This window comes from Podarcis raffonei, chromosome 1 (assembly GCF_027172205.1).
Source record: "Podarcis raffonei isolate rPodRaf1 chromosome 1, rPodRaf1.pri, whole genome shotgun sequence".
NCBI classification, from domain to species: Eukaryota; Metazoa; Chordata; class Lepidosauria; order Squamata; family Lacertidae; genus Podarcis; species Podarcis raffonei.
This window is the reverse complement of record NC_070602.1, coordinates 102159375-102182861: the sequence shown is the minus strand read 5'-3', so window position 1 is coordinate 102182861 and position 23487 is coordinate 102159375. Positions and strand designations below refer to the sequence as shown.

General features: G+C 40.3%; 1 protein-coding gene across 1 annotated transcript in view; it reads right to left on the bottom strand.

The window, feature by feature from the left end:
- EPC2 (enhancer of polycomb homolog 2) overlaps window positions 1–23487 on the bottom strand; it is a 41357-nt gene that overhangs the window by 15415 nt on the left and 2455 nt on the right. The window contains exons 2-3 of the mRNA XM_053406267.1: window positions 8184–8343; window positions 5991–6136 (exon numbers count right to left, since the gene is read on the bottom strand). Of these exons, the coding sequence (XP_053262242.1) occupies window positions 5991–6136; window positions 8184–8343 (306 nt within the window). The remainder of the gene's footprint in view (window positions 1–5990; window positions 6137–8183; window positions 8344–23487) is intronic.

The window sequence follows — 23487 nt, the reverse complement described above, 5'->3', positions numbered from 1 at the left end:
ACATAGATAAAATTATTGAACTTTAGTGCTGTGGAATCTAGGCTGCTAAGCCTTTTTCCTTGCCACATAATGACTATAAGGATAGGAATAATTAGATTTTGGTGGGATTGAGGTATAAAACTAAAGAACTAGGGTAAAAGGGATATTTTATCATAAAGAAGAATGAGAACAGCTCACAGCCGCAGGAAACAAGAGTTTTCAGAAAGCCTTCTCTCGTAGTCGAAATGAGGATATCAACACCCAGCGGCCCTATTCTAACTAAAAGTAGTCACACTTATCTCCCATTAAAATTAATGGGGCTTAAGTTAGCTGTAACTACTTTGCCTCACAGACTTTAATGGGACTTGAGTGCAACTAACTTTTGCTGGATTGAGACAAGTACTTTAGAGAAACAGGATGATGCTTCAGACCACATTACCCTGCAATTCTGAGTCTTTACAAAAGCTACCCTATAGGTCCCAAAATACTGATTTCCGATGCACTGTGATGTACTATAGACATTCCTAAGTGCTCCTAAGAGCTGCAGATTGTAATCCCAGGTGTTTCCAGAAATACATATCCTTGGTAAAGTAAAAGAGTTTTGACATTCTGGGACTACTTTTGTTAAGTTTCCTCCTCTGAAAACACTCTTAAGACAGTGATTCCCAATTGGGGGTCCATGGACCCTTGGGGGTTCACGTAACTCACTCAGGGGGTCCTTAGCACCATTCACATAACAAAAAATTACCAAATAATTTCCTCCCCAAAAGTAGAGAATCCATGGCTTGGCTTTTGAAAAACATGGGGTCCATAAGGTAAAGGTAAAGGGACCCCTGACCATTAGGTCCAGTCGTGACCGACTGGGGTTGCGGCACTCATCTCGCATTATTGGCTGAGGGAGACAGCATACAGCTTCCGGGTCATGTGGCCAGCATGACTAAGCCGCTTCTGGCGAACCAGAGCAGCACACAGAAACGCCGTTTATCTTCCCACCAGAGCGGTACCTATTTATCTACTTGCACTTTGACGTGCTTTCGAACTGCTAGGTTGGCAGGCGCAGGGACCAAGCAACGGGAGCTCACCCCGTTGCGGGGATTCGAACCGCTGACCTTCTGATCGGCAAGCCCTAGGCTCAGTGGTTTAACCCACAGCGCCACCCGCGTCCCCATGGGGTCCATAGTACTTAGCTTTTAAAGATATTGGCTGTGTTCACAAATAATGCTAAACCATGGCTTGCCCACTCCACCCTTCCCTCTATTCCTCCTGTTTAGTGGGATGAGGACTTCTGTGGAGATTAGTTTCATATTCAATGAATGTTGGCTTCCTGTGTCATATGAACCAGGAATTAAGTCTCATGGTTTGCAGTTTACCTTACATTAAAAATTGCTCGAGTTTACTGTAAGTTTGTTTGTAAAGCTGTTGCATACGCAGGCACAGACTGTGCTCTTAAAGCTGCAACACTTTACAAGTAACTTTTTATGGGGTGGCAGGATGAACTGGTTCTTAAATTCTGTCAAGGTTCATTGGCTTCAGGCACATCTGATAACAACGCTAATTATAACAATATCAAGGATTTTATAAAAATCTTTTATTTCACTTTTTGAGATTTTGAGAATAGTAACTAGATACCCAGACATCAACAGAACAACCTCTCCATTATGCTTATATGCCTGAAAATGTAAAGCTACTTTTGACACAAGTTACACATTTGTTCTATATATTTGAGCTCAAGACATTTGAGCTCTATTGTTCTTTGTTTGCACAAACAACTATTTCTTTGAAATGAAAACTGATCACTTAATGAAGTTAACTACTTCGTTGGAAGACCTTGCTTTTCAGCCAGTAATGATTTAATAGCACCTACACAGAAACTATTACTATCAGCTACTTTTCCTATATGAAACGTACCATATTTTTCTGTGTATAAGAAGCCCCTATTTTGGGGGACTCCAAATTAAGAAAACACCCCTCAGCACTACCCATGTATAAGACGAGCCCCAATTTTAAACCTAATTTTTTGGTTAAAAAGCCTAGTCTTATACATGGAAAAATACGGTATTTCATGGGCAACTTTCCAGTTCCACATGTTCAAATGCTTATTCTGGGATCCTGCACATGCTCTGCTGGATTAGGTTTAATGCCTTCCAGTGCCTGAGAATGGAAGACTGAACGTTTGGCAGTTTGAAAGAATACACAGTGTCAAAATGAACCAATATTCAGCACAAATCGAGACTTCCGGGTTGGCGCCATTGTTTAATGGCGGATTCCCTCCGAGCTCCGGAGGGAATCGGCTCCGTAGCGTCTGGGTCTGGCCGCTGCGGCGAAGCGGGGACCCTTAAAATCACAGGCGCGGATGCCTGTGAACACAGAGACTCGGCGGGCACCACTTGCGCCCCCCCAATCCGGGACGGAGCCTTTTTAAAGGCTTCGGAACGGAGGCAGGGTGAGGCGTGGTGCTGAGAGTACTCCCTCGCCTACGGAGTGAAGCCGCAAGCCATTGACAGAGAGCGCCAACTTCTTTCAAGACCGACTGGACTCTAAAATATAAACCCGTGAGTAATACGGAGATTGGAACTTTAAAAATTTTAATTTTGGATCTGGAACGAGCGGGAAGGGGCTAAAAAGGAAGTCACCCCCCCCCTCTTTGTAAACAATTTAAAGCAAAGGACTGGGCAACTAAGGTCGAGAGAACCTGTTTTTTAGTGAAAAGATCTTGATTTCACGGTTTTGACACTATAAGGATTTACTGGAGGATAAAAAGAATTTGGGGACTGGAATTTCACCCCCCCCCGAGACCCGGGAACGCCCCAAGAGAAAGTCTGTTGCATGGAAGATTTTGACAGCTGTCAAGAGAGCTGCTAGTCAACTAGTTGCCAGCTGGAAAAAGAGAACATTGTTTCTGCTGTTTTTGCTGGTTTACTTGGTACAACTTTGTTGAAAACAATGAGGGCTGATACAAAATAACTGGACTTTTGGTTTTGAGCTGAAAGGAATATCAAAGAATTAAAATCCCCCTAGAGGGGTAACAAGGATACTACATTACAAAAATGACTGGAGTACGTAAATTCCAAGCAGAACTGGACAGAACACTCGCTCTCTTGGGAAACTTGAAAGATGAATACAATGTTATGTCTACAAAAGTATCACTACTACACTGGACAGTAAACAACAGTTCTGAGCCTGATAAGGACTTGAAACAGGAAGCCTACTTAACTGAGCAAATAAATGAAACTGAAAGTGCAGAAATGATGGAGCAGGGTGCTGTTTTTGAAGAAAATGAAGGAGAAGCAGGAGATGTGCAGGAGTTGAAGGAGAGTTACAATATGAGGCCTGACATGATGATAAAAAAGGACAATAAAAATTGGATGTGGAAAGCTTGGTCTGAATGGGAGCCTGGAAAATGGAGAGATCTCCCTTGGAGGAGATCTGAAGACCTGAGGATTACAAATCTGCGGAAGGTGAAAGCTGGAGCCTTGGGGACATCTGGATCTGTAAGAAATTTGAAACAAGAGTTGGAGCCCCCCACAGGCTTTGTTTTTAAGTATGGAAGACTGGCTGGAAGCAACAAGGATTCTGCTGGGCCGGAGTCTCTTCGAGACTTGGGGTTTAACATTAAGGACTATCAAAGAGACCGGCAGAAAGGAGCTGAGAGAGATAAAAGGGCCTCAGATGTGAGGTCTCCAGGCTAAATAAATAACATAAAGACTGATGGACATTGGTCGGGGATTGGAACCGGGAAAAGGGTGGGAGGAGGTTGGGAATCCAAAGGGCACATAAGGATAATTTGTTTTCTTTCTTTTTTTTTTTTTTTAATTAGTGGTAAGGAAATTGGGTAAATCGCGGAAGGGAAATTTTGGTCGACTTTAGGAAAAAGGCTTAAGAATAACTAATGAGGTATAAGTATTGATGTGTGTTTTTAACAAGGTAAAATTGGTTTCTTCTTTTTTAAATTAATTGAAAATAAGATTGTTAAAAATAAATGGAGGAAATGGAAAAAAGAAGCAAAATAAAAAATGGTATGTTAGAATAAATGTATAAGATTAAGGTAAAGAAATAAGTTAAGGACTTGCTGAACTGACAATTTAAATTGGAATACAAGAAGGGGAGGTGTGAGGAGGTCTGAGAAATAAGGTTAAGAACAATAAGTATTAGTAACTTTATGTGTTTTTTCTATTTTTCTTTTGTTGTTTAATTGTGTTATGTATTTTTGTATTTTTCTTTTGTTCTGTTTATTTTTTGTTCTTGTTTGTTTTTTGAAAATGCTAATAAACATTTAATTAAAAAAAAAAACAACAATATTCAGCACAAATCTATAAGTTATTCCATGCTCTTTCACAGCCTTATTTTCTTCACACAAAAAACCAATGATCAATTAACTATCATTATTTGGACAGTACCTGAAGTTTAAACTAGTTGCTATCTTATTTACACTTTAGAAGATGACAGTATATGATTTCTATGATCAAGCCCCCCCTTCCAGAAGAAATGTGATCCTAGCATCAATTATGACAGAGTCTGCTCTATAATGAGAGGCCCTATGAAGTACTATTTAGCCAGCCAATTGAAGTACAGTGGAACCATGGTTTGTTCCGGAAGTCTGTTCGACTTCCAAAACGTTCGAAAACCAAGGTGTGGCTTCCCATTGGCTGCAGGCGCCCTGGAAACAATAGCCAAAAGCCGCATTGGACGTCCAGCTTCTAAAAAACGTTCGAAAACCGGAACACTTACTTCCGGGTTTACGGCATTCGGGAGCCGAAATGTTCGAGTACCAAGGCGTTAGAGAACCAAGGTTCCACTTCACATGACACAACAAAGAAAATTTCCCAGTTCCAGGTTATGAATAGAATGGCTTCAAAAATCTCTGGTTTTTGATGGCTCTAACCACACCATTTGTCTAAACTGTTAAGGTTCATATGACAGAATAGCAGTTAGTGCTTCAAGTAGATGTAAAATCTTTTTATTACACTCATTCACTAGGCATTTCTAAAACTATTGTTGGAACCACAAAAGAATACGCAAATATAGAATGATTCCTCAAAGTATAGACTTTAATTCAACTTTGAATATGGTTTTGTGAGGTTCAGGTGACCTGAAGCTCTGCCGTGCTTCTTGAATTTGTTGGAACAGAGAACTGAGCAAAATTTTGCATCAGCACTGTAGAACATATTGCCCTGTGAAGAATAACAGTCCCCTCTCTTTACTTTCATCAGTTGGTAAAGACATTTTCATTTCGGCAGGCCTTTGCCTTGCTTTGTCCTTGATGTTTTGTTTAAAAGTTATGTTTTAACCTTGCACAATACCTGCCTCTATTGTATTTTTAAAATATTTTAACTGAATGATTGTTTATGATACTATGATTTAGATTTTTGTAAATCACAAGGTGGAAGTAAAATTTCTAAATAAAGAAATATCAGTAAGAAAAAATTGGAAAGCTTAAAATGAATACTTTTTTGACAATATAATGAAACTAAGGATTTATAGTCTATTGTGTAAATTGACGCGTCATGTTTTTCTTTAAATTGGAGAAAAGCTTTTAGCTTGACAAAAGGCATGCTGTGGTCCTTTCTACAGCAGCATTAGTAAATCCTAGCTAAAGTAATTTTCTGCTCACCTCCTGGATTTTGCACCTAGGTATGACTCAAGCAATGCACAAACCATGTAACTACTGTCCATAAGGACCCTTCATGCAACATTAAATGAAAGGCACAGACGGTCTTATCCCCCCCCCCCCACACAGCTGAGATGGGCATTCAATACAACCTCCCAACAAGGAAGAGGAACTGGTAACAGATAAAGGAAAACTCCATAGACTAGTAAAGCTTAAGGCTTTCATAATGAGATATATACATATATATATATAATTTTATTTCTATGCCAGCCATCTGACTGGGTTGCCCCAGCCACAAAAAAATAGTAAAAATAAATAAAGACATTCACATTAAGGAACTCTTATCAAAATTCAACTTTATTAGTGAAATCTTAGATGAATAGTGCTTTGGAAACCGTAATACCTGATTAGAACTAGCTTTCTCAAGCCTGTCTATCATAATTTCAAACTGCAGTGGTTTGATTTCCATCTTCCGATTGAGCCTATTTAATAATGTCTCATCTTCTGAGTCCATATCATAATCAGGTTGCTCATTGTCCAGATTGAAAGCTGAAATAAAAAGGGGACAGAAACATACTTTAAAATACCATGTGAAATGGACATATGCATTCTAACAACAATCAGCTGGAAATGAATAAAATGTCAACTAGTTCAACAGCTGCTCTCAAAAGGCAGGACTTGTTTATTGGAAAACTTTCTCTTCCACCATAGACAACACAGAAGATCAGGATCAGTACACCATAAGAACAGAGCATCTGTGCTGCTGAAATATACCCACAGAAAATATGGCTCCAGCTGACTCAAAGAAGTGACCTACTTTGCACAATACAAAGAAAGGCAAAATAATTTGGGGGCTACTAAACTAACAAGACTTAAAGAATAACATAGAACAGAGCACAACTTGGAAAAACTTTCCCCTAATGTAAGATGATAGCTTTCCTATCCTACCACATAATATGTGTTAAGACACCCTATCTTAATGACATTAATACCCTTTAATGTCTTAAAGGATAGCTGGAGACTTTTTCCAAATATCAGTTCTCAAACTACAATGACAAAAAAGGAGGGAGCCCTTATGAAATCTACAATCCCTATCCTTGGATGCCTTCAATTTTAATCAAATTAGGATCCCCAAAAACCTTCTAAAGCAGTAATGAAGGGGCTTTCACAATCAGCCACTCTTATCATTCAAACAGTGGCATTTACTCATTTGGAAGGTTTTCATAACCTCAACAACAGCTGGATGATATAAATAAATCTCACTTTCTTATTCCATGATTATTTTTTAAAGGAGGTTAGATTATCACCTATTGACTTCATCCTTCTACTGCAGAAGACTGAATAAGGTAATAATCAAGATTATTCCAATTCTATGAAGTTAAACTTCATATTTATTTTTCTTTCTCTAGTAGTAACTGTTTTCATCTATAGTTCGCATTATGCTAACCTCACACTAAGCATAAACTTAACTTGTCCATAAGAGTTCAAGATCATGAAACAAACAAGAAACTCATTCACAATCTAAGACAAAAATAAAAATCCAGAATTGCACAAAACAATAGTTATAAATGGGGATGCGGCACCTTTTCCCTTCCAGATATTGTTGAAGTACAACTCCCATCAGCCCCAGCAAGCATGGTCAATGACCAAAGCTTCCCCACATTTGTTATAAAGGGATCCTGGTGCACATTTCAAGCACCAGCTCTTCCTTGGTGAAATAATTTTTAATTCTGGGCACAAATATTTTTAAAGCGCCATATTTAATAAAAAGTGTTCTGTGGGGAAGAAGTGAGATTTGAAACATGCACTGAAATCTTTAAAAAAACATACTTTGTCTAGAAAAGCTTGATATAATAAATAGATGCCTACGAACCTAATTACCTTCCATAATCAGCACTAAACAACAGCACCACTCCCCCAAGAAATTCACAGAAAGGGCATAATGAAAACTGTCATTCTGTTCATCCCCTGCATCTGTCAGTAAGAGATGGCATGGTAAAGCCTATACTGAATGGATTGTTCTAATCCCGAACACAATACCTGGCAAATGACTGGATCCATACAACCCTTTGTTCCCACTAAGGGTGAAATACTGGATTCAAGGCTCCCAAATGCGTGGCCAGCAAGCTGAAGCTAAAAGATCTGGAGAAATGCCAGAGCCAAGGTGCCACCATTAAAAATGCCCTATTCTTGGTCCACACCTGCCTCACATCATTGAAGACCCCAAAGCAGGATCTCTATGAATGACTTGGACACATGCTACTGTGTATTTGTTTGGATAAAGCCATAATTCTGAACTACAGAAAATGTTTTTGCACCTTCCAGTATATTTTACTATTTCTGTCCTCATCAATAATAAGAAGCCAAATTGTTTCTGTCAATGTGAATTATATGCAAGATAATCTAGAATCTCATCCACAAAACTAATATAGAAGAATGGCTAGTTCCCAAGAGGCCTTCCTACTTTTCTCACAGATTGAGGAAATTACATTACTTCTTCAACTTGAAAGTATTAGTGGACATCTTTTGTCAGCAGCCACTCTAGCTTTGACATTTAATGCAAAAGGGGGGGGGGGGAAAGTAACAGTGAACTTACGTTGGATATGAATGAACTGTTTTGGCTGTTTAAACTCTCCTTTGTATAGACGATTGTAATAGTTGACATTACTTTCTGCTTCGGGAACTGGAATAACCATGTTCTCTTTCTTTTCTCTGAAGACTTGCTGTGCTGAGATAGCTCGTTGCAAATGGTGTTCCTAAAAAGAAAGTAGTAGTTTAGATGTCACTACTGCACTACACGGGTGGCGCTGTTGGTAAAAGCCTCAGCCCCTAGGGCTTGCTGATCGAAAGGTTGGCGGTTCAAATCCCCGCAGCAGGGTGCGCTCCCGTTGTTCAGTCCCAGCGCCTGCCAACCTCGCAGTTCGAAAGCACTCCCGGGTGCAAGTAGATAAATAGGGACCGCTTACCAGCGGGAAGGTAAACGGCATTTCCGTGTGCGGCTCTGGCTCGCCAGAGCAGCGATGTCACGCTGGCCACGTGACCCGGAAGTGTCTCCGGACAGTGCTGGCCCCTGGCCTCTTGAGTGAGATGGGTGCACAACCCTAGAGTCTGTCAAGACTGGCCCGTACGGGCAGGGGTACCTTTACCTTTTTACTGCACTATAGAAAAACAACTAGCACAATATCCTGCCTTATCATACTGAAAATAATAAAATTTGGAAAAAGCTTGATTTCAGAATATTTCAATAGGTCAGATAGACAATAATGCTTCTCCTTAAAATGAGAAAAATATTTTTACTAAACTATTATATATATTCAAGGGAATGTCTCATTCATCCTTCTTCAATGAACCCACAGGTTACAATTAAAAACAAAACAAAACAAAACTTTAGAGAAAGATTGCTTTCATTGCCTTGCCAAGTAAGAATACCCTGCAGGCAAGCAGGCAGGGAATCTTTATAGAAACTATTTTTCTTTTTCTTCTGTTAAACCACACATAAATACTATAAATATATGTGGGCATGAGTACTAGTAAACATATTAGTGGGTTAATTACTTTTGTGCATATTTTTTTTAACAAGGCAGCTGTAATGAGAAGATATCTGGCAAAGGGAAGAGATTTTATGAAGTACTTTCCAGATGGGTGAAAGATGTAAAGGGCAAAAGCTCACTTTCCACAACACAACTGAAAACGATGAATGCAGACATAGATTGCAAGTTGATTAAATTAAAAAGCTTGTACCATGCAATGCCTCAAAAACAGGGTCAGCAAAGGAACTGCTGGATCCTAAACCAACCCATTTGTTAGAGAGGCGCCCTGGGATAGTGGCTCCACCCCATGAGAGATCCTGGGGCAGAATTAGGATTACCCTGCCCATGAAGACTCCTAAGCATCAACATTAAGTTTTTAAAATCCACAATGAGGATCAGATCTTTCTCTTTTTTCAGTACACAAATATTTTAAAGCAAAAATGTACTAAATACATTAATAATGAATCCTCCCCAACAGAATATGTGTTGCCTGCTTCATCACTTAAATTCTTATACTTCAAATAATAAACACCTTTGCAAAAAGACAACCCCAAATTTGCCATAATTTCTTTTAAATCTTCATTAATCACCATGTACCACACACAGCACTTGTAGTTCAGATAAGAAATTTCGAAGACAGGAATCAGTTTCTTATAGGAATGTTTAAGTGGACTCTTAGGTTAGTGTGAAACATAGTTACCTTATACTGAATGAGACTACAGTGGTACCTCTGGATACAAACGGATCCATTCCGGATCCCTGTTCACATCCTGAAGCGAACATAACCCGTGTCCACATGGGTCGCGATTCACCATTTTCGCGCATGCGCGTGACGTCATTTTGACTGTCTGCGCATCCGCGAGTGGTGAAACCCGGAAGTAACACGTTCTGTTACTTCCAGGTCACCGCGGAGCACAACCCGAAAGCGCTCAACCTGAAGCATATTTAACCTGAGGTATGACTGTAGTGGTTGGAGGAAAAATGTAACTCACACTGCTTGCAGAGTTGATCAATAATTAAAGCCATTCTATAAAAATGAGAATATTAAATAAATTCAAGGAAGAAAAAGCTTGTGACATCCTTCTACTGGCCATGTTCAGACCGTGATAAGTGTGATGTGAAGGCTCATAACCTCTGTCTGAATACATGTGCTCACCTCCCACTCAGCTAAGGAGGAATTCAAAAACTTTTGCTTTTAGTCAACCCTCACTTCCCAAACTGTTAAAACAAGGAATTGTTAATACAGTACTATGTTTAGTTTCAAGGGGCAAATTTCTGAAACTAAAAGTTTAATGTTTGCATTTTAAGTTTAAAATGGCAGAATGAAATACAGCCACTATACGAAAGTGTAAGAAAGAAATGCTTTCCAGTTCTGAAAACCATTACTCCCCAATTAACATGCATTTATTTATTGTATCGACATAGTAGATTTAGAGGCTGCCCTTCAGCTCCAGGCCCCCAGGGTGGTGATATCTGAAGCTCACACATTAATTACATGTCCTATCTATTCCTGAAAATAACATTCAATTTCAAATCAGTTTGTTCTAGTATGCTCTGAATAAAACTCTTATGAATGATATCTCATCATACAAAAGCAACCTTTGCAAAACATGGATACTCAGAGGCTAACTGCATAATAGAACAAGCAGAACTTTCAACAAAATGTTTCAGAGTGGAGTGCTCCTCTTCACTTCTGTGGTCAGCTGTGCCCTCCTATGGGTACTCCATTCTATGTACTGCACACTGTTAACTCTCTTATCAGTCAAATTTGTCATGAGAAACTCAAAAGACAATTCAATGGGAAAGAGAGAAGCAAGACTCTCCTGAACTCGTTTCAGATTATTATTATTATTATTATTATTATTATTATTATTATTATTATTCAGCTTATTAGTATTATAATGCTTTACAATTGGTGGCTAAGTTTACTTTCTTCTTCCTACCCTGGCCCTTTTTTCTTGTGTGTCATGTTTTGCAACTGCAGGCTTGCAGGCAGGGACTATCTTGTTTTAACTGATTTTACATAAGCCACTCTAGGAGGCTTTTTGGCTGAAGGGTGGGATATAAATACTATAAATAATTAAATAAGAAAGGAAGAAAGAAAGATGCACATGAATAAGAAATTACACACCATTTGCAATGACACAAATTTACATTCAACTTATCTTATGCCTATTAAGAGACTAATTTATAAAGTGTAATAAGGTTAGAAATTGATGAGCATATACTGCCCTTCTTAGATTCCACCTCAGAGGCAATCATAGAACCTGAGCCTGTGCCTCCCTCAAACCACCAGTCAGTAGCTCCTAAAGCAGGTTTGACACCTTTAAGGCAAAAGGCTCTACTAATCAGGGGTTGGCCTAGATGTACAGTATTACTTAAGGCTCAGCCAGGGTTTGCCGGTTGTCTGAATAACATTCAAGTTTGCCTTCCAGCCTTGGCTCAACTTGGAGCTATCCAGGGTGCTACCCATTTTGCTTCTTCACCTTTTGGCCTTGACTGCAGCTTGCCTGACTTTTTTAATAATCATGACCTATCCGCTGCTATGTCTCACCTTTCCTTAATGAAACCTGACCTCTTCTTTTCTTTACTTACTGAACCTTAATGTGGAAGTGGTGGTACAGGACCTTGCCACAAGTGCCTAGAACACGCCTCCCCTTCAGGCTAGAACTCTATCTCCCAGCTGGGACCACTGGAATATATAGGAGGGAATAAAAAACCCAGAATAGGTCTACTCTGTTTAAGTGTTAAACCACAAACATGGAATTGGTTATAAGCAAAATGCTAAATTATTTCCCTGCCATGGGGAAAGGATCCTAATTTGCCTTTCCCATACAAGTTAAGACTTGACCCTTGACCGTTAAAAGAGTGTGTGTGTACACATCTATACCACTTAAAATAACGAATATCTCTAACTAATTTACAATAAAATACAGTAACAATAAAAATGAAAATATCTTCCCATAGATTTATTAAAAAATAAGATAAAAGCACAACTGTATATTACAAATAAAACTGAGCAGAGTACAAAACAAGACAAAAAATGTAAGAGTCAGAATCTAGGAGAGCTTGAGTAAACCTAAAATTTAATAAGCTGTTTAAAAGTCATTATTCTCTCCACTTCATGAGTTACCCAAGGGGAGGCATTCCAATGGGTGAAGCTTTTGCTGGGAAGGCCCACTTTTACACTGCTTTCAAGTGACAACTCACTGGTCATGGAATGACCAGCAAGGTTTCCCCAAAAGATTTTCAACACTGGCTTGGTGTGTATTGGAGGAGACTATCTGCAAGGTACCTTGGTCTCAAGTTGTTTTTAAAAAAATATTTATAAACTATAGTTTAATAAAAAATGAAAGTCATATATATCGTACAAAAGATCCATAAATAATACCACTTGGTTAAAAGAAAAGGCACATTTACAATACTAGATACCTGCTAAACATCTACTGGCACTCCTGCTGCACTAAAGGCTCTATCCCTAGTAAAGGCCAACCAGATTCCAAGGTTGTGGGGAATCACAAAAAGTGCCCCATTACAGGATGTCAGTGATTGAGGTGGAACAAACACATGGGGTCAAATGGTCCTTAGGGCAGTTTAGAAGGCTTTGAGAATTAATACAAGTAGAGCCGAATCAGTAGCAAATTGGTTTAGGACTTTAAATGCCAACAACAAAACCTGGCTCAGTACCTAAAAGGCAGCCTGCACAACTTTTTCAAAACTACAGTAATATGTGTAAAGCTGGGTGTCACACTAAGCAACCCAGCAACTGTATTTTACACTACAGTGGTACCTCAGGTTACATATGCTTCAGGTTACATATGCTTCAGGTTACAGACTCTGCTAACCCCGAAATAGTACCTCGGGTTAAGAACTTTGCTTCAGGATGAGAACAGAAATCATGCCCCATTAGCTAAAGTGGTGCTTCAGGTTAAGAACAGTTTCAGGTTAAGAACGGACCTCTCGAACGAATTAAGTTCTTAAACTGAGGTACCACTGTAGTTGCAACTTCTGAACCAAGTGTAAGGGTAGCCTCACATGTAGTACATTACAGTAGTATAATCAGGTTACCAACACTAGTCCTGTCTACGGACAGCCAAAGTTGGCACCAACTGCAGTTGGTGTGCCAAGTGCTCCAAACACAGCAGTGTACCTAGCAGTACCTTTAATACATACACCTGCTTCTTCAGAGAGAATATAACCCTACAGAAAGTTGGTACACAACCCAATTGCCTGAACTGGGAACCACCCAGCCATAGAGCCTCCATCTTGTCAGGATATGGTCACAAGTTATTAGCACTCACACAGTCCATGAGTGCATCCAGGTACCAGCGTTCAAAACTCTTATTGTTCTAGGCGCATTCTGAAACAGGGAATTTCATTTATGAGAGCAGCTTCTAAGCTCTGAGGGCAGTATTGTGCCTAAGATTTCAGATTAAAATTGCCACTGCTGGAACAAAAGGAGGACCTTTTGCTGCCTCCCCACTTCCAGCCACTCTCTGAGGACTGGAGAATGGACCCTCATAAGAATATTGGGGGGGGGGGCAGACAGGGGAAGTATGGCTTTGTTTTTTGCAGTCTTCAGATAAGGACTAGACTATGCAAAAAATGAATATAAGATTTTAGCTGCAGTTAATTCATTTTCGGCATTGTATTCTTGTACAGTAATAAAAAAGCACGCTTAGACATTCCATTGCAGCACCCATAACCTAGCTTTAAGCTGCCATTTAGCTCCTAGCTTTCATATCACAGTTTCTAACACGCTGGTTGCGAATGGGATTCGTTCCGGAGCCCCGTTCGCAACCTGAAAGGAACGCAACCCATGTCTGCGCACACGCGGGTCACAATTCACCGCTTCTGCGCATGCACGTGATGTTATTTTGCGTGTCTGTGCATGCGTGAGTGGCGAAACCCTTTCCGGTACTTCCGGGTCGCCGCGGGAGGCAACCTGAAAAGACGTAGCCTAAACCGAATGTAACAAGAGGTATGAGTGTACTGGTTTAGGGTATGCACACCATCTCCAGATTCAGAGAAACAGAGTTGAGTATCACCAGCATACTGGCAACATGTTGCCTTATCTCTTCTAACAACCACTCCCCATGACTTCATACAGAAATTACCATATTTTTCACTCTATAGGACGCACCCGACCATAGGACACACCTTGTTTTAGAGGGGGAGAACAAGAAAAAAAAAATCTCCCCCTCTCTGCTCAGCGCCCCTTCAGCGAAGCGGCAGGAGAAAAGGAGCCCCTTCCATTTCTCCTCCCGCTTCGCTGAAGGGGCGCTGCGCAGCTCTCCCTCTCTGCTGAAGCCGGGAGAGTCTTGCTCTCCCAGCTTCAGCAAAAGGAGCCCGACAGGAGCTCCCGCTGCGCTCCGGAAGCTTCAGGCGGCTATCCCTGAAGCCTGGAGAGTACACCGACCCCTCTCGCTCTCCAGGCTTCAGCAAAAGCAACGCAAAGCCTCCGGGGTGCGGAGGGAGCGCTCCCTCTGCGCTTTGGAGGCTTCGCGTTGCTATCGCTGAAGCCAAGGAGCCTGCATTCACTCCATAGGACGCACACACATTTCCCCTTAATTTTTGGAGGGAAAAAAGTGTGTCCTATAGAGCAAAAAATACGGTAAATACAACCGGGGACAAGATGGTGTGCTGTGGCACCCCACAGCACAACTGCCAGGGGGCTGAGGTGCAGTCATCCAAACCCATAAGCAGGAGTGAAACGGTCCCACCCCCAACCTACAGATGCAGTCCAGGAGGATACTGTGGTTAAGCTATCAAAAGCTGCTGAGAGTTCCAGGAGAATCAACAGTCACACTCTTCCTGTTCTTCTCTTGAAGGTCATCAGAGTGACCAAACCAAATTCTGTCCCCCAAAGCAAGAGCTTAAGTCATACTGGAATGGGTTGATACAATCATTTCATCCAAGAACGTATGCAGCAGAACTGCCACCGTCCAGTGGAATACATGGATCAGGAAGTAATTCTGGTTTGCGGAGTCCAGAGAATATCCCCTGGCTCAGGAAGGTTAAGAGCAAACATTTTCAACATACTGGTTTAAGATATAACATAGTAGTTAAGAACAAACATTCTTAACAGCAGTGTTCATGTAACTTGACCAGTTTTCATATAACTTGGATGGAGATAGGTGGCTGAATCAAATGGTGTCCCTTCCCACTTCACTGACAGATGAGATTCCCCTTCCCCAGCCCTCTAAATATGCTCAGGAATGGGAGAGAGACTGTTTGGAACAATGGAAACAGGAAATTGGTGAAAGCAGCTTTCCACCCTGTTCTGGTGACAACAGCCTCTGCTGGATCAAAAAACTTTCCAGCAGCATGAAGAAAACCTGTTAGACATGCTTAGAAAATTGAGGTAATTTAAATCAGTTTTAGTATTTTAACTTTTGCATGTTTTAAAGTAGGGATGCACTATTATATCTTTTGTAAACAGGTTTAAGCGTGTATGTTTTTAATGAATGAGTGAATGAGCCCAGTGTGGTGCCCTTCTTGAGTACTTTTGCCTCGTTGGAATGAACTGTGATAACACTTCTTGAGTGTTTGGAGCTGTGTATGTGTAAAAATACCTGACTTTTGTATGAAGAAATTTTGGAATGTAACCAACTGCTCCATCCACCACTGGAATGTAGTGTCTGGAAGATTCCCCCAAATTCAGTCTGCCACCTCACCACTGTGGCCCAGTTTGCACATCACTCTAAAACATTCTTCTGACAGCAAAGCATACTTCAGAATGCAGTTATATATCCTCCTCGCTAGTGATCCCTGGTTTAGTGCTACTTCTGAATTGGACATCACGGGCTTTTTTTCACTCATACCATACTCAGTAAGCCAATATCAAATTTTAGCTGCCATTATGTTTTTCTGGAAGTGAAAATAAACACAACCCCCAGATTAATGCAAAAAGCAAGGGAGTATGATTTGTTTCATTCACAAACCAGGTGGGGAAGAGAGACAGCCTAGATCAGCACATTCATTGTGAACCATTAACTTGATAATGCAAGAAACCGTAAGGGCCATAATCCTGGAATCTGCACCAGTACCCCCTCAGGTTGCAGAGATTACTACAAGCAGGGCTGGCCAAAACGTTTTTGCACCCAAGGTAAGTGATGTTAAATTCTCGAGAATAATCTTTTGGAGAATATTCTCGATTAATGAGAATATTAGAGAATTTTCATTTAAAGTAGGAGATTATTAATTTTAATGCATTGAAAATTATATAATTAGTTAGTATACATGTTTATTCATGGGCAAACTTGTTCAGATGGCAACCAAAAACTAAATAAAAATATAGAAACGTCAACTGTTTAAATCAAGGCCACCTCACATGCTGTTACATGTAATTGTATAGGTCTAGGTACTTTAAGTGTATAAAGCATTAAAGCTACTTTCTGTAATAAAAAAAATCATCACACTGTATGGCCAAGGGTCTAGAATTGCTAAGCATAAGGTCACACCAAAATAGAAAAAAGGGCTATTACATATACTGTAGTTGAAATACATTTGAATTCAAATGTTCATCAAATTAAATGAATAGCATTTTTAAAACTAAAAAAAACCCCACAAATGTTTTCTGTAGCTCACATTTCAGAACTGCCAATGGTGAATGACACAATGCCCAGTAATGTAACTGGATAAAAAAAAAATTATTCATTACTTAACACAGCTTGACTTATTATTTACTAGATTTTTAAAATGTGGGTTGTAAAACTGGTTCTTACATTAGAATTTACAGTTGGTGGAAAATATTCTCTGGAGAATTTTCTAGCAGAGAGTATTCTCACATCACATCACTACTAGAGGCAAACCACAAAAAGGGCACACCCCCACCCCCGCAAGGGAAGGAGTAAGATCTATAGTGGGAACAAGGTTGGAGGGCAGGGGAGACAAGCAGTAACTGTTCATCAAGAGGCTGCTGTAGAGGCAACATGGGGGTGGGGGGCTGCCAAGGAAGCAGCAGATCCGGCCCAAAGGGAGCCTGTGGATCCTGCCACCTTAGGTGGTGGCCTCATCTTACCTCATGGGTGGGTCAGCCCTGAGTACAAGCCTTGGGTTCTAGGCACATGCATCAATTCTAAGAAGTAACACAGGGCTGCCTGAAGCAGGATGTACAAAGGGAACAAATTAAGAAATAAAGCAAGCGTAGAATGAAGAGGAGTATGTAACTATGAGTAGGGAGGTACTTAGCTAGTTTGGAAACAACTACTTTTAAAAATGTAAACAATGAAAAGGCAACTCCATCCAGGCTAGATCAGAATACAAAGAGAGAGCATATAATTAGAATCTGAACTTAGATCTCCCAGTTCCTAGTGCAGCACGACACTACAGGAAACTAGGCAACAACATTTTTACAGTCTCTGTCAACAAAAATAGCTCCACATGCATACACATACTTATGCCACATGCTCTCTCAAAGCCCTCGATTAAGTATTCACGCTCAAAAGATTTCAAATATTTAGATATGCTGCAAAACAGCAAAACGGACTGAAAGATTCTTAACTGTGCCATTCAATATATGTCTACTCAGAAAATAGCCTATTGGATGTACTCTCAGGTTTAAGATAGCAATTTAAATCACTATTCAGTTCTTGAATAAAGTATGCATAGCATGCCTGTTTCTGTTAAAGTAACTGCAGAGCTTATTTATTTTTAAAGAACGTAACCTTGGAATCCACAAGTGTGTGTGTGTGTGTGTGTGTGTGTGTGTGTGTGTGTGTGTAATTTTCTAAGCATATATAAATGACAGAGACAAAGAAAGAAATGAATGAAGCACACTCTTAATTGTTATAAGGTATTAAGTAAGCAATCAGAGCTCAAAATTTGCAGTAGACATACTACAATAAGACATAATCTAATTATCTGTGTGACCTAAGAAAGAGGAAGAGAAAAATTAACTTGAATGACCAGCAGCAAACCAAAAACCCAGGGGCAACATTGCCTTCTGGACAATCTGCCAAGGGACACATACCAGTGGTGAGCAGGGCCAAAGGCAAAAATTAGTGGAGCAACAAATGCACATTCTACTTTTGTACAGTAGGCCACACACTCACATACCCCTCTCTACCCTCCATCCAGGCAGGTAAGAAGTATTATCCATGTTCAAGGACACATTCTAGCCAAACAAAAGCACTCAAAAAGGGTGTGAAGAAGGGCTAGTGAGGAGCATGACCTAGAGGGCCCACTTGGGGGTGTTCTAGTGACCACTAGAAAAACAAGTTCATAAGAAAAAGAGGCACATAACCCTAAAGCAGGTGTGCCCCTATTTCAATAAAGGAATATAATAATGATAATTATATTATTATTATTATTATCATCTATCTATCTATCTATCTATCTATCTATCTATCTATCTATCTATATCTATCATCTATCTATCCATCCCTCATCTGACTAGGTTGCCCTAGCCACTCTGGGCAGCTTCCAAGAAATTAAAACACAATACAACATCAAACAGTAAAAACTGAACAGGGCTGACTTCAGATGTCTTCTAAAAAGTCAGATATGGTGCTTGCTCTCCCTTCTGACATTTGGGGTCCCTGCTTCAACTCATGCCAACTGTACTTAAATTGCTTCACCTCTGAAAGGCTCCAAATTTCTCTAAGACACCCCACTTTCAGCTTGGGATTAATCTGATGCAGAGTGCAGTTCAGTTCAGTTCAGATATGAAACTTGACTGGGAACAGAACTTCTCCTAAGAAACATGCTTGCACAACCATCTTAAGAGAACCTTCTTTTTATCTGAGGTGACAGGAAGATGATTGGGAAAAGCTCCCTTGTGGTTGTGGCATCCCATTTTTATGGAATTCACTTCCCAAAGAGGCTTGCCTGTTACCTTCTTTACTATATTTTTAGCACAATGCAAAAACACTTTTATTCTCCTGGGTTTTTAAGATCAATGTATTTTATTAACAACCTGTTTTATTACCCCATTTTTACCCTGCTGCTTTATTTGCTGCTGATGTGTTTGTATTTTTATAAAATAAATATTGAAGCGAAAAGGGAAGCAAAGCAGGAGAGAGTGAGGTAATAGGTATGACAATATACTGAACTGAAATCCTATTTTTAAATAAAAAACAAATTTGCTTTCTACTCCCCATCATTTCATCAACAGTCATGCAATCTATGGTATCTTTCTTTCCACAAACACCTAGCACCTCCTTTAATGAGCAAAAGCCAGAAACAAATTAGATACAGTCAACTCACAACGTATGCATGTTTAGCTTGTGTGAATTCTGCTTTATGCACTTGGCCAAAAAACAAAAAAACAAAAAATTAAAAAGGGAGCATCAGGAACATTTTGACTATACATGATTTTGACTTTATGTGCTATCCCCAGAACATACCCCCATGTAAGTTTGAGTCGACAGTACAGTGGTACCTCGGTTTTCGAGAGTCTTGGAAGCCAAACATTTCAGTTTTTGAACGCTTCCATTTTCGAATGTGCCTCACAAGTCAAATGGCTTCCACTGCGTGTTTGTTTTTCCAAGTGGAATGCAAACCCTGGGGAGGAAACGACATCTGAATATGGCCACAGTAAGAGGCACCATTTCCCATCAACAATTGTCCCAACAAGGGAGGCAAACAAATGGATGGAAACATTCATGTGGCTCTCTACTGGAAAGCAGTGCATTTATGACAGGTGTGTTGATACTTCCTGTCTTTGGGCTGTGTTCACACTCCGAAAACCTTTTCAGAATATCTGAACACAGCATTTTGTGTAGCTCAAACTGAACTAAAACTTGACTTCAAAGTGTGTAAACTCCATTATTTATTAGCTTAAGAAACTTACACAGCTATCTTCAGTTTGCGTTAGCAAAGACAGTAGAATACAGTGGTACCTCGGGTTACATACGCTTCAGGTTACAGACTCCGCTAACCCAGAAATAGTACCTCAGGTTCAGAACTTTGCTTCAGGATGAGAACAGAAATCATGTTCCAGCGGCGCAGCAGCAGCGCAAGGCCCCATTAGCTAAAGTGGTGCTTCAGGTTAAGAACAGTTTCAGGTTAAGAACGGACCTCCGGAACGAATTAAATACTTAACCCTAGGTACCACTGTATAGGTTTAGGCCATGGGTAGGCAAACTAAGGCCCGGGGGCTGGATCCAGCCCAATTGCCTTCTAAATCTGGCCCGCGGAAAGTCTGGGGATCAGTGTGTTTTTACATGAGTAGAACACAGTGGTGCCTCGCAAGACGAAAATAATTCGTTCCGCGAGTCTTTTCGTCTTGCGATGTTTTTCGTCTTGCGAAGGACGGTCCGTCGCAACTGCGCCTCAAGCAGCTTTAGGAAAAAAGCGAACAAACTCGCAAGACGTTTTTGTCTTGCGAAGCAAGCCCATAGGGAAATTCATCTTGCGAAGTGAAGCAAAAACCGAAAAACCCTTTCGTCTTGCGGGTTTTTCGTTTTGCGAGGCATTCGTCTTACGGGGCACCACTGCATGTCCTTTTATTTAAAATGCATCTCTGGGTTATTTGTGGGGCATAGGAATTCGTTCATTATTCCCCCCCCCCAATATAATCTGCCCCCCCACAAGGTCTGAGGGACAGTGGACCAGCCTCCTGCTGAAAAAGTTTGCTGACCCCTGGTTTCGGCTGTGACTTCTTGTTGAGTTCACAGCAAAACTACCAAGCTGCAAGTACATTTCTGTAAATTTACATTGTATGTTAATGATTTAGGATTCTGCCATGCTGCTGGTAAATACCATGAAAAGGCTTGTGTTCTAAGGCTTTAGGCAGGGTTGGGGAACCTTAGACCCTCCAGATGTTGCTGAACTACAACTCTCATCAACTCAGCCTGCATGGCCAATGAGCGAGATGACGGGATTGTTAGTCCAGCAGCAGCTGGAGGGCCCCAGGGTCCCAAACAGCTTTAGGCTGCAAACGTATCTGGGAGCAGCCCATCAAATTCAACATCACTTACTTCTGAGTGTACATGGCTAGAACTGCACTGTTACTAAGTACAGAATACCACCTCCTAACATTTTTAAAGAAGTTTTTCATTCTGACAGCTGCAGAACTGAAAAGAATGGTGATGATCATATGTGTACGTTAAATGTGCTAGTAGTTTTTTTTTTTAAAGAAACAAAGCTTAGTAAAATATTTTTTAATCTACTATTTAATGCACAACAGTCTCTCGTGCTTTATGCATAAATTAGATTTTAAAACATGTATGCATTAATATCAAAATTAATGCTGCCTTTATAACCACAGTGGTGCAGCTAAAAGCTGGACCATAGGGCTAAATTCTAGGGCCTCACAGTCCAGCCTTCCAACATTGACCACCTAGAGCAGAGAAGATGGTGTACTAATTTTATTTGAGTGGAACTCCATCTAATTATTGTAGCTACTCAAGTGGCACTATTGTCATGTTCCACTTATACCTTACAATCACAAGCAACACTACAAAGTTATATCTATTCCACTTCATGTTTCTGTGATTCTGTACCAGCAGAACTGATCCCTAAAAAAGCTATGCAAATACTAACTAAAAAATAAAATAGTTATTTACATCAGGCAGGGGGAGAAGAGTAGCCTTTATGCTTTTCTCAAACAGAAATAGAGAGCAACCAAGAGGGTGTGAATGAAGTGAAATTCAATTTATTTAAAGTTAGAACAGCCTTCTTAAGTCTCCAGATCCTGTTGGACTACAAATCCCACCCTCCTTGACCATTGGCTACGCAGGCTACGGGTGTTCCGAATTGGAGTCAAACAACATCTGGGAAGACAAGGTTGAATAAGGCTTAGTTAGAAGTCCTATTCTAACATGCAGAGCAGATAGGCAAACACACATAATCATCACCCCAGCATCAACATCAAGCAAGACAGTCTGGAAGAAAAAATCTAAGCATGTTCATTTGAACATGGCTAGAAGCTTCCGCAAAATTGGAAATCCTGCCTTATTCAACCAAACACACATAGAACTTCCTTCAGATGTTTATGCTGAATGTATGATCATCTGAAGAGCCTGCCATGCAGGAGCACTGCAGCAGGACTTGCACATGCACTCCAGTCCCTCTCCACTTTTACCTCTTGCATGTTCAATAGGGCTATAGAAATGGCAAGGATACCATTTTAAGGATGGATACTGTATCCTCAAACCCCTTTTGTCAAAGAGGAAGAGACAGCACATTGAGCCAAAATATCTGTGATCCAAAAAAAGAGAAGTCCAGTGTCAGACTTTTTTGGTGGCCACTCCATAGGAGGGAGTATGTACACTGGACCTGGTGCATCTTTAATAACTAAGCTTGGTCTGGGCCAGGCATAGGCAAACTCGGCCCTCCAGATGTTTTGGGACTACAACTCCCACCATCCCTAGCTAACAGGACCAGTGGTCAGGGATGATGGGAGTTGTAGCCCCAAAACATCTGGAGGGCTGAGTTTGCCTATGCCTGGTCTAGGCTAAGAATGACTGGTTCCCATCTTATCCAAGCAGCCCTTTCTTTTGTTTGAGCCACTTCCTCTCTATGGAGACAGAACCCAGCACCAGACTTGCATCTGCAGCCCGGCACAGAAGCTCAATGGGAGACGTCCCAATGAAAAACAGTCAACCAGTGCCAGGTTATCCTGACAACAATTTCATGGGGAAGTATTGAGAATGGTATAGGATACCAGATCAGAAACGGCAGCCATGTATAGAGGAACCCTCACAAAAGAGTAGGTATCAAGAAATACTGAGGGTTTAATTAGGTCAGTGGTTTCCAAACTTTTTTCCTTCATGGATCATTTGAAAACTGAAGGGTCTTAGTGGACTATTTAATGATTTTTAATGATGCACTGTCCAAGATGCTTTATGATTTTTATTTTTATAGCTTCTTATATTTCTTATATATTTTATAATAATAACTACAATGCTAAATAAAAGACAATTAAAAATCAGCATGACTATTTAATGCAATGAATATGCCATCTCTTGTCTTTAGCCACAAACCCAGGCAAGCTGTGGACCACATGAATGAAGCTCACAAGTGACTGGGTGGTCCGCAGGACAGTTTGGGAATTCCTGATGTATGTAAACCTCTTTGTGGAGTTCATCAGAAGAATATGTAAATGTATAAATTAAATTAAATATTTGTTTCAAAGTTAATCCCACTGATATCAATGTGATTTCTTAGTAAGCATGGCTAGGATTGGGCTTGAAGCTTACTAACTATGCAATCCTATAAATGTCTACTCAAATAAGGCCCATTGCTTTCAATGTTAAATCCAAGTAAGTGTGCATAGGATTGCTTTAGAACATTAATATTATTCATATTTATTAGTTGCCTTCCTCATAAATGTGGCTGAAAGGAGATATATATATATATATTAAGTGGCAGTCTAAGTGGGCCAGATATCTGCACAAAAGACACTGTGGGTCATAGAGCCGT